This window comes from Staurois parvus, unplaced genomic scaffold, assembly GCF_062004578.1.
Source record: "Staurois parvus isolate SC_StPar_1 unplaced genomic scaffold, SC_StPar_1.0 ptg000066l, whole genome shotgun sequence".
NCBI classification, from domain to species: domain Eukaryota; kingdom Metazoa; phylum Chordata; class Amphibia; order Anura; family Ranidae; genus Staurois; species Staurois parvus.
In genome coordinates this window covers 11,545,590-11,560,000 of record NW_028317862.1, presented here as the reverse complement: position 1 = coordinate 11,560,000, position 14,411 = coordinate 11,545,590, and the positions used below count along the sequence as shown (strand labels likewise).

The 14,411-nt window shown below is 40.7% G+C and overlaps 1 protein-coding gene across 4 annotated transcripts in view; it reads left to right on the top strand.

The window, feature by feature from the left end:
* EVI5 (ecotropic viral integration site 5) overlaps positions 1-14,411 on the top strand; it is a 263,815-nt gene that overhangs the window by 170,530 nt on the left and 78,874 nt on the right. For all 4 annotated transcript variants that reach the window (XM_089668945.1, XM_089668944.1, XM_089668943.1 and 1 more), the window contains one exon: positions 1,846-1,992. In XM_089668945.1, coding sequence (XP_089525071.1) covers positions 1,846-1,992 — 147 coding nt within the window. The remainder of the gene's footprint in view (positions 1-1,845; positions 1,993-14,411) is intronic.

Here is a 14,411-nt window from a genome sequence, read left to right as displayed (position 1 = left end):
CATGTTTGAGCGTTGATGGATTCTAATGGCCAGAATATTTTTTCTGGCCCCTGGAATGCGTTAACGCACAAACTTGCCTAGAGGCATCTAATATTTAGACACAGTCAGCAGTTTTTCTGATCTTAACTTTTCTCTTGAACCTGTGTTAGTTTTTTTTTTTTTTTTTCCCCATTTAGCATGGTTTCCTTTGGATTTATTTCACATCTGTGTGTTTTGAGTCAATGCATTTTCTGAAAAGGGCCAGAGGCTTTATTTTTTTTTTTTTTTCCCTGCTGCAGATTGCGTTTTGCATGTAATAGACTTCAGTGGACCTGCACCAAAAACGCAAGTGTTGCGTTTTTGATGCATTTCACTTTTTTTTTTTCTTTTGGGCTAATAGGACAGTATGACAGTTCTCTTCATGTAGTGCAACTATGATGCGACTTTATACTCTCTGGCATTCAAGTAGCATCAAAGTAGTGTAGGAACCTTTGTGTCCAAAGTCACGTTAGGGTTAAATATTAGGGTTAAATGTTTAGAGTTGGAGCGCTAACTCGCATGATTAACTCTAGCCCTTAAAGCGGAACTTCACTCAATTACAGTGGACTACTTCTAATCCTTATACTTTTAGCTTTAGTAAGTAGATAGGAATGTATATCATATTTACTTGTTTTAACCCCTTTTTTGCATTCCTTCATTTACTTTTTGGTTTCCATGCCTAGGGCAAATGTTGTCATACATCCCAGGAGTCTTTAGGAGGGGAGGGAGAGTTCTTAGCTCAGCAAGTGTGTGAGCTAAGGAAAGATGGATTCCAGGAAGTAACTACTACATGAATCATCTGCCCTTACTCAAGATGGCCATTGTCAGGAGGTGTTTTTCAAAATGATTTCTCGGCAAAATAAGTCGGAGACATGGATGGAGGAGTTTGTTTTAAATTATAAAAATTAGTTTTGTAGCATTTTTGGTTTGTGTTACTTCGATACAGTGCAGTTCCACTTTAACCCAAACCCTAGTTTGGACGCATAAAGGTGCCTGGTCTACTTTTATGCAATTTTGATGCTACTTGAATGCCAGAGAGTGTGTAAAGTTGCATAAAAATCGCACTACATGAACAGAACTGTCATACTTTCCTATTAGCCAAAAAAAGCCCTGCCTCAAAAATGCGTGTTCAAAAAGGTAAAATGCGCCGGAACAACACATCAACTGCTACCTGCATAGATGTGAACCTAGACTAAAACTGGGGCATACAGAATCTAGTGCAGCTGTGCATAATACCCAATATGCTTCCAGGCTTTATTGTCAAAGCTTAATTGAACAAGCTGAAGTTAGAAGCCAATTGGTTACTATACACAGCTGCACCAGATTTTGTATGCACCAGTTTTCGTAAATCTCCCACCCCCTCTTTGCTGTCTGGGGAAAAAAAAACACCAAGTGCCTGTAAAAGCTGCCTTTTGTTTGTAAAAATTTGGCCAGCAACAAAAGTTAAGCAATAGGATATGTTGAAACTATATCCTTTATAGAAAAAAATGGTTGCCTTCTAGTAAGCACTTATGACTGTTTGTTGCAGGATTCATTAGGTGTAGAATTATACGGATCAGTGAAGTGGGTCTGTGTGTTTTAAAAAAAGTTATTCATATTCGCAGGAGTTCCCCTATAAATACCATTCCTATCTCCAGCTCTGTAGCGCAGTGTATCGGGTTAATTTGTACATGTGAGCATACTAAATCATTGATGACATCCCACTGTACTGCAAAAATTGTATTTTACTTGGTTGTCTGTGTTTAATTACTCCTTCCGTTTTTTTTTTCGTTTTGTTATTTTTACACCTTATCTCTTTTCTCTCTTTTTGTTTTTCCCTTGCAACAGAACCAGATAAACAGCAACCATCTGAGAAGAGCAGAGCAAGAGGTCAAAAGCTTACAAGCTAAGGTGCAATACCTGTCGGCACAAAACAAGACTCTGCAAGCTCAGCTGACTGAAGCAAAGCGCAAGCAAGCAGAGATTGAGTGCAAGGTAAAATGATGGTTAGGTTTATGACTGTGGTATTTCAGGACCCAGGCGCTCCACAACATGTAGCAGAGATGCAAGTTTACCATGTGTATCAATTAGAGCCACAGACTTTTTTTTTTTTTTTTCTTTTTAACCTTTTTTCCTAAGTGAGACCTCCCCATGTTATCTATTCTGACTGTTCATAAAGCGCTGATGGACCTGCATTTGATTCTTCTCATCCTTCATCTGTTTTTGCATGCAATGCCTCCTCACCGCCTGTAAAATGCTCTCTAAAGAGTGATCCAAATGCGGATTGCTCTAGAGAGAAATACTAATGTAAACTAGCTCTTATGGTGACACACAATAAAAAACTGGCCAAGCTTTTAACTCTTAATTACACTATCCATCTCGGGGGGCGGGGAGCTTGTCTTTAGTTATACTTTAAACAATGCTGATGGCCAATATCATAGATATATATTTTACTAAATGAGTGATTCTTTCCAGTCACTCCTGTTATATGTAATCACTAGGACATTATTATACAAGATTTATATAGCGCCAACAGTTTGCTCAGCGCTGTACAATATAATGGGAGACAATACAAAAACAATACAGTTCAATACAAGAGGGATAGGAGCTCCTTGGAGCTTACAATCTAATAGGGAAGGTTAGTGTGCCAGTTCCCACAAACATATACATAATTCTGGAATCTTTCATCATTGGTGCAAGCTTACAGTAATGATAGGCATAGATGTATAAGAATTCCCCCACACCCCATCCCGATCAGCAAACATAGATCTGTACTTGGGCAAAAAAAGCTAACTTAAAAAAAAGTATAAATTCTTAAAAAATAAGGAAGACTCAATGGACCACTTGGTCTTTATTCTGCCATCACTGTTTCTGCGACTTCTGCTGAGCAGGGATGGTCACATACTGATCGAAATTCGGCCAGACCGCGCTGAACCGTCTAAATTTAGAGCTAGCTTGAGAGTTGATGGGTGATGTATTTGTCGCACCTCCCCACCCTTCTCTATGTGCATGAAAGAATGGCAAGCAGGAACCGTGAAAGATAGTTTCATAGGGCTAATAAAAATCTAATTTGCATGCTGAGATTTTCAGTAAGGTCTCAAAGAGGGAGATTTTTTTTTTTTTTGGAGGAAGGGGAAAGAACATACACACAGTATTTTAAAGTATGGACTAAGCAAATAAATAAAAGTACTATGCAGCTGCACCATATAAAAACTACGGTTTTCTTTTTTTTTTTTTTTGTAATGAAGTAACAAAAGCTTCTACAGTAACATAATTTACATTGAGTTCAAACAGTAGGCTATTTTTTTTCCCCTCTCTCTTGGTGTCTTGCTCCTTAATCCCTCCTGCCATCTTTTGCTGCAACATGACACAATTATGTAGTGCAGTCATATGTATCACATATAGCAACATACACATTAGCCTGCTTTGTTTTCTTACCACCCTGTCCGACTCCACCAAGCACTTGTTAACCTGCAAATCTATGGCAGCAGCAAAAGCCACTCTCACATAGACATCCCAATGCAGGAAGTGATCATTAAAAATCCTGGGACATGTAGATCTTAGTATCTTCCAGCACTTCGGTCTCAGACATAGGCAGTGCTGATGGACAGTGTAATCTGGTAAATTGCAAAAATGATTGGATTTATAAAAAATATTCATGATACTTATTCCACTGCAGAATGTTGTGCTGATGCATGTAAATTTCTGTTTGGAAGTCCTAGGCACTTGAGATCACTCATTAAAGCAGAAAATTGTGTACTTGGCTTTCCATAGTTTTTCTTTCCTGGAGCATCCATTGGCAGCATACCAAAGGGACAGCCTTTGCCTCTTTAGCCTCCATTGAACTGGATACCAATAAATATGTGGAGGACAGCCTGCTACAGTATTCTTGTAGCTGTCACACCATTACATGTGGGTATATGTGATTGTGCCACATTGGGTGCACAAAGAAAGGAAATTTACAGAAAGACAAGTATACAGTTTACAGTTTTCTGTTTTCCTGGGGCATCATGGCACTGGAATGTTGGTTGTCATATTGGATGGGCACCCTCGTCCAAGTGCTCAGCTCGACTCCGTTTTGTTCTGGAAGCAGGACATGCTGCTTTCAGTTTATACAGTGCTCCCAGCAGTTGCATCTGTTAGTAAAGGAAATAGTTCATTAGGGCCATTTGGACCCAAACAGACTATTTTTAAACTTGAAATTAGGCTTTAAATACACACAAGAAATTTTATTAATTTTTTGAATGCCTCCTGTGAGGAGACAACTGAAAACTGTTGGTTCTTCCATCACTTTCTGCACTGGTAACCACAATCACCAGGCTGGAAAGTTAGACTAAATCTCTCTGGTGGGTTATATGTGTGAAATGTATGATATACACAGTGCTTTAACCCTTAGACTGTCAACAATGTATTTGATGTGTCATGTCTGTACCCACTCCCAGTGACGGATAGAGGAAGTCATGACCTTCATAGAAACCGTGAAATGAAAATGGTGATCAGCTTCTTTGCAGTTTTGCACCTGTATTAAGCTCACCACATGCAGAGGATGAGACGCCGCTCAAACCAACCCGATGTTCTCACGGTGTATAGCCTCAGCCAGTACTGTTTCGGCCACATCTTCTGATGTTTTGCCCAGCCCACCAGGGGCTGTGACCAAGCTCCAGTTGGGTGGGGTGAAAGGCATCAGGGGTGTGGCCAGAGCAGAGTCCATACACCATAACACCAGGTTGGTTTGAGTGGCATCTCATCCTTGGCTTGCTTACACTTCTGGATTAGTGCACTTTGATGGCATTGGCATGGAGATCCTTAAGCGTCTAGCTTTGAGTGGCTGTGCAAGCCCTTCATGACCACAAGCTCACCACATATATTGGTCTGATTGTACAATTGCCTGTATATCTACCAACAGGGATGTCATACAAGAGCCTGCCTGACTAGATACATATTGATTTGGATAGATTAGATAGATCCTCATTTTTATATAATTTTGGTAGATCTAAGGCTGGTTTTACAGTGATTGTGTGGTCAGATTGTGAGGTATATGGTGATCATTTCAACTGATGGCCTGACAACAAGCTGTAGCAGTAATTTGAACAGCTAGAAAGCCATGGTGGCTGTGCACTCAGATGTGTCCTGATTTATGTTGTAATGTGTTTTAGGTCAGCAATGTGAAATATTAGGCCTCGTTCACACAATACATGCAGAAAAACTGATGGAAACTGACGTGCAGATTTTATTTGCAGAGACATCAGTTTTCATGTGTGCTCCAATGAGTTTTATACACGTTGCAGATTCCTGCGCAGAAAAAATCTGTACATGATACTAGTGTTGTGGTGTGAACAGGCCACATAGAGAGCAATTGATTTTGATGTGCCCTTGCAGAATGTGTGCAGAAAAGCTGACGTCTCTGCATGCTGGTGTGAACGAGGCATTTATATACTATGTACAGATTCCTGCGTAGAAAAAGATCTGCACATGATACTACTGTTGTGGTGTGAACAGGGAACATAGAGAGCAATTGATATCGTTGTGCCCTTGCAGAACGCTTGCAGAAAAACTGATGTCTCTGCACCATGATGTGAGTGGGCCCTAAATCTGCAGATTTAGGATCTCCCATGTAATGCAGCTTTCTGCTTATGTGCTGGTGTTTGCCATGCTTTTTTTTTTTTTTTTTGGACAACCTTTATTTCATCAGTGGTAGCAGACGCTGGAAAAAGGTACGTTTTCTGCATTCTCTGCCTATCTGCAACACTGCAACCTTGCCTTGCACTTAATTTCACTTTTAAATTACATTGCTGGTACCATGACTGATTGACTAAAAATGTGACTTTTTTTTTCTGTTACATGAGTATAATCAAGTTGATCAGCTAATGAAAGTATCAGCTATTTGATATTAAATCTGCATGATATTTCTTGATAGAGCAATTCATTTGATGTATGGTTAAATGTTTTATTGTCTTGCTAAGGTTCAGGAATCGGTATTGCGCTTTTTTTTGGGGGGTTGTAGAGTCAAATCAATCTCTTTTGTCAACATTGGTAAGCTAGAAGTAATGAAATGAAAGCAAAACCATGAAAGTGGAAAGAGAGATATGATTCATTGCCGGGTGTTAATTTAGTTGACTGTAACAAGACCTCACTTCTTATCTTTGGGTGGAAAGTTTTTAGTCATACCGAATTGACTGTCGATAGTAAAAACTGCAGTTGCAAATGAAAAGTTTTAGTTTAGAATATGCCTTTTTCTGAAGTGTACCGCATCTTGTTGATTTATTGTTTCCAGTTCTACTGACTGAGTCATTTCTAGATTTGATAAAATCGGTTTATACTTTTAGAAATGCTTATATGACCAGCTAATATTGACCATGTAGTCAGTTTGTTGTATTACTGGAAGAGATTTTTGAGAAATGAAAACTTCACAAAATAGCTCATTCCTAATTTAACACCCTACTGTGGATAAAATCTGTCTCTTCCTACCACTTGTCCCCCTCATCCTCTTCTAACCCATCCTGCTGGGCTTTTTGGTTTGCTTAACTTACCTTTTTTTTTTTTTTTTTCTGTTTGGAATAACTATTAGTTTGAGATGTGTGGGAAGGGGAAGATTTTATCCTAAAGCAGTGCTTTAAAATGCTCCTTGTTACAGTTTTGGAAGACCTTTTCTGCTTTTTTGGCTGCCACATTGCAGACTGACATAGTCCATCAGAAATTCATAGTAGGCCACTCCAGAGAGCTTGATTAATGCAAGATCAGTAACTAATGCAGGCCATACATGGGTCGAATTCTGCACAAACTTTCTTTAGAAAATTGGAAATTTAGTGCTTTTTGTAATCTGATGGTGCCACCACACCACAACCAAGCCTTCAATTTCACATGTTGCTACAGAAAAGAATTTTCGTGACCAGGAATTTTCTTTTCTTCCCAGGTCACAGCTCATACTCCTTTTTTGATTACATTTCTTGCACGATTCTCCCATCATTGATTAGAAATTTGTTCGTTTTTCAAAACAATTTTCAACATGCCCGATCACTCGAATTCGATGGTTGCATGAAAATCAGCCATTTCTGTAGCCCACTAATGGTGCAAAATTTGAATGAAAATTCTTAGAAAAGATTTTTTTAAAGACAATTCTTTTGGAATTTAACCCATGTATGGCTGGCTTTACAGTAAGAGTAACTCCACTTTCGTTGTGAAAAAAACATTCCCTTCTTGGTGATCTGTGTACATTGCAAGGATTTTAACAAACTTTGTTGCAGATTTCTGCCTTTATTCTGAAAAGGTAGCTGTTTGTGTCCATGTGCAGAGTGAATCTGTATAGGAGTGTTTCGTTTTTGTTTTTTGTTTTTTTGTTTCTTTAGTTTTGTTTTTTTCCCTTTTGGAAGCATCTCGCCAAGAATGACCGTTTTGTTGCAGGGGATGCCAAAAATCTGATTTGTATTTTAGTGCAGATTTCTGGGAAAATCGGTCAGCCAATCATAAAAGCAGGAAATTACATTTCTGGGGGGATGTTCTGTACACCATCTGTGTACAGAACTTTTCCTCCAGCTCACCATATTGCATTGCATTTTACAGAAAAGTGCTGCAGATTGAAAAGGAAAGTAATTTTTAATATTCAATTACAATATGACTTGTGGAAATTGTATACACTAGAGCAGTGGTAGGCAACCTTAAAGAAGTGGGGATCTACCTAAACAACATGGGAGAAATCAAAGATCACTGGCCACAATGTCTCCTCCTCACACCTGATTTAAAACTCTAATTTCCCTATTACCGTATCACAGTCGTGCGCATTGCATGGCAATCATGAGTTTAAGTCAGGTGGTGAGGAGGCAACATATCGCCTATCGTCAAACACACTGGGATTGCTTTTCAGAGGAGCAGCAGTGCCTGCTGCAGTTGTGAATGAGCCCTTAGTTGCATTCAGCAGCGGCACCCTTAGAGCTTGTTCACATGAAAAGTTGGGGGGGGGGGTTTAAAACCCTGTGTTTGTGGGTGCTACTGCCTGCCAGTCACAACCTATTCGAGCAAATAGGGACACTCTGCAAGTGCCTTGCAGCTGCATGCTTCTGTGGCGTCCAAGGGGTTAAAGCAGGTGGTGAGAGAGTAACAATGCTGCCTGCTTTAACCCTTTCTTTGCTGTACTGCACAAGCTTGCAGACCTCATTCACTTGAATGGGTCATGCTAGGCTGGTGCTACCCCCACCAACCATGACAGAATGTACAACTCCTGCTGCGCCTGTGACATGTGTACACCCATGACCACGGCAGCTAAAGGGGGTGTGGTTGGGGCAGGGCAATAAAAACATGTCTTGACTATGGGGGTTTTACCACCCCCCCAAACGGCAAATGTAAATGAACCCTTACTGTTGCATTCAGGAGTTTTGGTGCACTTTCAGAAAATGCACCAAACCTGCAGGTTATAATATAAGTCTATGGATAAGCACAGGAAAGCTGCAGGAGCACTGCACTGCACCCATGGTGTCGGTAAACTGTAATGCATCAGTGTGAAAGCAGCCCTATACTATTATGCCCGGTGTATTGCTTCACACTGACCTGAAGATCTCCTCTTTCCCGCTGCTGGCACCACTCTGGGGACCGCTAGCCAGGATAAGAGGTGGAGTGCAGATGGTATCACTCCCCATGGGACAGGAGCCAGCACTACAGAGGAGGCATCGGCTTATGCAGCTCTTGCTCCCTACTACAGCTCCAATTTTACCCGAGGTTCACACATAAGCGTTTTCCGCAGCATTTTGAAGAAACACTGTACAGTCCATTTAACACGATTTCCTATGGGACACGTTCACATCTCCGTGTTTTCACCCGGTGCGTTTTTTGGAAAGGGTCAGGGACTTTCTTGAATGTAAAAATTAGCATTTTTGGTTCTATAGACTTCAATTGAAACACTGCAGAAAAGAATATAGTGCATTTTTACCGCGTTTGTGATGTGTGACGCATTTTAAATCTGCCTAGCAACAAGAAAAAGGTTTAATAAGCAGCAAAAACGCAATGCAGAAATGGCGCAAACTGCATAGGTGTGAACCTAGCCTTACAAGTAGCCCCTTTGCACTCTGATGCTCTGGGGTGGCGAGTCAGCAAGCCATCCCAGGCCATAGAGGGGTTGCTTTGACGCAGTTGGCCAGCTAAAACATGTATTGCAATATGTGTGAACTAAATATCCCTATTTTTATTGCAAAGTCTGCTGGAAAGGGTATATAGGACTGTGCAGAGGGTCCTGCAGAATTTCTAGTGTTAATATGTGGTTACACCCCTTTAGCACCTGATAGATAAATGCATGCACTAGCTATTGGGATTTGAGCACAGGGATCTCTTGTTTGCCTATCAGTAATAGGACACACTTGCCACTTGTGTGTAGCACGCTAGCATCCCTTTTTATATACCGTATTTTCTGGTGTATAAGACGACTTTTCACACTAATAAAAAAAATCCCCCAAAAATCGGGGGTCGTCTTATACGCCGGGTATATGCCGGAAAACTGTCCATCCCGGGAGCTGAGATAATATGGAGGGCACATCTTTAACATCCCCAAGTGAAAGATTGGCAATAATTAATTTAATCAATAAATAATTTACCCTGCTGGATGTAGCTTCTTTATCTTCGTCTGGATGTGCCACTGGAAGCCCTATGTAGCTTGGGCTTCAGAACGTCTCTGTGCTGACACTGTCCCGCACTGAGCCAATCACGGCAAGCCTGCTCGGATTGGAAAAGGTTGAATAGACCGCCTCTCTTAACTCAGCCAATCCGAGCAGGCTTTTTATGCATACGAATTATGAATACACCGCTTGCCATGATTGGCTCAGCGCAGTTCATACAGTGTCAGCACAGGGACGTTCTGTAGCCGAAGCCACAGTATTATAGAGCACATCCAGCGGCTTCAAAAGGTAAATACGATCCTATATTCTGCATATCCAGTAGGCTAAAATGTAATAATGGGGACATTATGTACGGTATGTTTATACACTTCTAGTAAGAAGTCTGCTCAGATTGGCCAGAGTCAGAGAGGCAGTCTTTTACAACCTTTGCCAGTCCAAGCAGGCTTGTTGTGATTGGCCTTCCATTTATCAGTGTATGTTATGTTCGAAAAATGTCATTCAATAAAAATTTATTTTAAAAAAAAAACTGGTGTTGCCTCGGAAGTGGGGGGTAGTCTTATACAGCAAGTATAGGCCAAAACCTATGTTTTAACTGTAAAGTTAGGGGGTCGTCTTATACACCCAGTCGCCTTATACGCCGGAAAATACGGTATGGAAAATTCACAGTCCTGCTTTGACAAGAACGCCTCTTGTAATTTTCTAGCAAAAAGAAAAAAATGTTGGTTTAAACGTGACAAATGTCAAAATTGCCCCAGACATCTAGTGGTTAAAGAGTAACTCCACTTCTATTGAGAAAAACAAATATTCCCCTCTGGGTGATCACTATGCATTACAAGGATTGTAACAAACTTTGTTGCAGTTTCCTACCTTTTGTTGCTCTGAAGGAAAGCAGGAAGACTGAACAGTCTGTTTTTGGAATGTGCACAGTGATTTCAAATGGGAGTGACTTTTTCATTATTCAGCAGATGCTGTTGCAAATTTGTAATGAGGCAAATTGTAGAATCTGAATCCCTTTAGATGTGATTAATGCAAGCCGTAGACTGGTCGTTTATCGGCCGAATTTTCGCCCGCACAAAAAATCGGCTGATATTCACGCCATTAGTGGGGCTAGCCCGTCATCGGTCATGCTGGAAAATCCATGAAAAACAGCCGTTTTTCGCGGACATTGGTAGCAGCATCGGCAACGGGGCCAACCGATTTTTTGTTTATCGGTCAAAAATGTGCCGTGCACAGCCATCCAAAGCAGTGTGAACGAGCTGACTGGGAGGAGAACTGTTTTGTTTACAAACCATTCTCCTCCCCGTCAGAGATGCTCTGCAATCACCGGGCTCCGGTGATTAATCACCGGCCAGGACCCGGTGATTGAAAGCCTCGGCCACGAATGATGGCACGGGTAGAGCGTGTGCCCCCTACCTGGAAATGAAAACTCACACCCTGTTCCAAATTAGGAAAGTGATATTTTTCTCATTTACCTAAATGATGTAAATAACAGTCAGCATAATTCTCATGTTATCAACTATTAAGAGTACAATTCAAATTTTATTGAACAAACCTCCTAATGATAACAGTATTTTTTTTAAACATAAAACACTTCCAATGCACTGTTCCAAATTATTATGCACAGTAAGTTTCAAAACACTTTATAGGTTGTAAAGAACTGAAAATTGTCATTTGTTGTTTTTGCAGCATATTTACTGAAATCAAAAGCTATTTCAATCAAACTTAACATTTTAACAGTTCACGTTAACATAGGACCCCTTATTTGATAGCAGCTTCACAAGTCTTGCATCCATTGAACTTGTGAGTTTTTGAACAGTTTCTGCTTGAATTTGCAAGATGTCAGAATAGCCTCCCAGAGCTGCTGTTTGGATGTAAACTGCCTCCCACCCTCATAGATCTTTTGCTTGAGGATGCTCCAAAGGTTCTCAATAGGATTGAGGTCAGGGGAGGATGGAGGCCACACCATGACTTTCTCTCCTTTTATCCCCATAGCAGCCATTGATGCAGAGGTATCCTTTGCAGCATGAGATGGTGCATTGTCATGCATGAAGATGATTTTATTACGGAAAGCATAGTTCTTCCTTCTGTACCAGGGAAGAAAGTGGTCAGTCATAAACTCCACATACTTTGCAGAGGTCATCTTTACACCTTCTGGGACCCTAAAGGGGCCGAGCCGCTCTGTTCCCATGATTCTGGCCCAAAACATGACTCCACCAGCGCCTTGCTGACGTCGCAGCCTTGTTGGAACAGGGTAGCCGTCCACCAACCATCCAATACTCCATCCATCTGGACCATCCAGGGTTGCACGGCACTCATCAGTGAACAGGACGTTTGAAAATTAGTCTTCATGTATTTTTCTGCCCAATGCAGCCGTTTCTGCTTGTTAGCATTGGTTAGTGGTGGCCCAATAGAAGGTTTATGCACAGTTTCAAGACTCTGGAGGACTCTACACCTTGATGTCCGTGGGACTCCAGAGGCACCAGTAGCTTCAAATATCTGTTTGCTGCTATGTAATGGTATTTTAGCAGCTGCTCTCTTGATCCGATGCATGGATCTGGCAGAAATCTTCCTCAATGTGCCTTTATCTGCACAAACCCGTCTGTGCTCTGAATCAGCCACAAATCTCTTAATAGTGCGATGATCACGCTTAGGTTTTCGGGAAATATCTAATGTTTTCATATTTCGTCCAAGGCATTGAACTATTTCACTCTTTTCGGCAGCAGAGAGATCCTTTTTCTTCCCCATATTGCTTGAAAATGGTGCTCTGCTTACTAATGTGGAACACCCTCCTTTAGTAGTTTTTCCTTAAATTGGGCTCACCGGCCAATCTAATTATCACAGGTGTCCGAGATTGTTTTCAGTGATCAAAAGAGCCCTGAGACACAATGCCATCCATGAGTTAAACTGAAAAACAAAATATTTAATCTTTGTGACACTTAAATAGAATTTGCATAATAATTTGGAACAGGGTGTGTATATATACGTGATTTTGCGCACCCATGCCGCCCTGTAGCAGTATTTCTGCCGCTGTACAAATACCAAATATGTGTCATAAAGAAACTGCAAAACCAATTTATATATAATGTTTGGATTTAAGGAATTTTCTAGCAAAAAAAAATACTGATTGTTACATGTAAACAAAGTGCCAGAAAAAGCCTAGTCTTCAAGTGGTTAAAAAAAATATCAAATTGTCCTTTACCATTTTTGATCAAATAAAAGCCCACTTTATCCATAAAAATGGTATAATTCACCTGGATATACGAAGTAGTTGCAGTGATATGTACAGTTTTGCTAACACATGTCTATTTCAGAATGTGCTCAGGCATATTTGTTTTACCTTCATCATGAAGAGGTTAATCTTTCATTTCTTGTAATAGTCAGTGGCTGGTCTTAAGATCTGTGGAACATTGGTGCTCATTCTTCACTTCATTTACGTAATACTGTGTCACTGATTGGCACACGACCCTAAAGCATGGTAGCTCAAACTTTATGCCTAAAGCAAATCTGTGCTTTGTCCTTTCAGACCAACATAACAGATTCTCCTAATTGTCTGCTCCTCTGCTTATGATATATGGAATTCACACAGTGAAATAGAATTAATGTCTTATCTTTTACCTTTTCCAGAAAGCCCAATGTTTGGTCCCTGTATTTCTCCTTATTTTAAACTAGTGATCCTCCCAGTTTTTAACATCCTGGATCATTTGCAGGAGAGAGCTGGCAGTGCTGCTGAAATTCCACCATCATTGTCACCTTCTAGTAGCATGAGCATATTGACTCATAGACTTCGTTTGCCTACAGGAACCCCCACAGAGCTGGGACTTGTTTTGTTTAACTTCAACATGATCTCCCTGCTGCTGTATTTCCCTGTCAGAGCCTTTGGAATTACTCAGTAGCGGAAAATACAGTGGGTAAAATAAATATTGAACTTGTCACTATTTTTCTCAGTAAATTATATTTCTAAAGGTGCTATTATATTATGCAAAGCACCCCCTAGCGCAAAGACTTCACAGTATTATACTTTACATAATTTTGATTGTGCAAAAAACATACTGACTTCTGTCTATAGATATATCCAGAACACATCAGAAATACATGGTAGTGATGTGTGTGTGTGTATATACATAAACAAGGTTGTATTTATTCTCATCACCTCTGCATTGTGAGTGTCTTGGCCAGCAGCCTTATCCTGTATGGAACCTTTTCTGGTTTTGCATAAGGGACAACATGGTGTTGAAGACCAGGACTTTCCTGTCCAAGGTACTTTCTGCTTTCACCTCAATTAGGACATCCTTCAGCTGTCCTTCTGTATGGCTCCAGTTTAATGATTTCCCTCTTTTGTTTGGATGTGGTTATTCTATCTCCCAGCCACTGCTTCTTTCAGGAGGACTGTTTCCCTTTTTTTCATCCCGGATAGTCCCTGTACGGATGTAACGGCTTTTCATTCCACCATCTCTACATGGCTCAGACAGACCATCATCAACCTTATGGTCTTTAGGATCGTGTTCCACCCTCCCCTGTCAATTTGCACTATGCTAGATCTGTAAGTGCGTTATGGGCTTTTTGTTATCAAGCAACTGTTTTCCAGTTTTGCAAGGCTGCCACCTGGGCTTCTGTTCACTTGTTCTTAGAGTTCTACTAGGTGGATTTTGCAGCCTCCTCTGATGCTACTTTGGCAAAAGGTCTTTTTCAGGATACTTTTTGAGCTGCAGGCAGTCCTCAATTTCTGTAGTTTTCTTAGGCCTGTTAGCATTTGTTTGCTGTGTTGCTCACCCCTCAGTTGGACTGCTTTAGGACATCCCAAAGTTGAAAGACTTT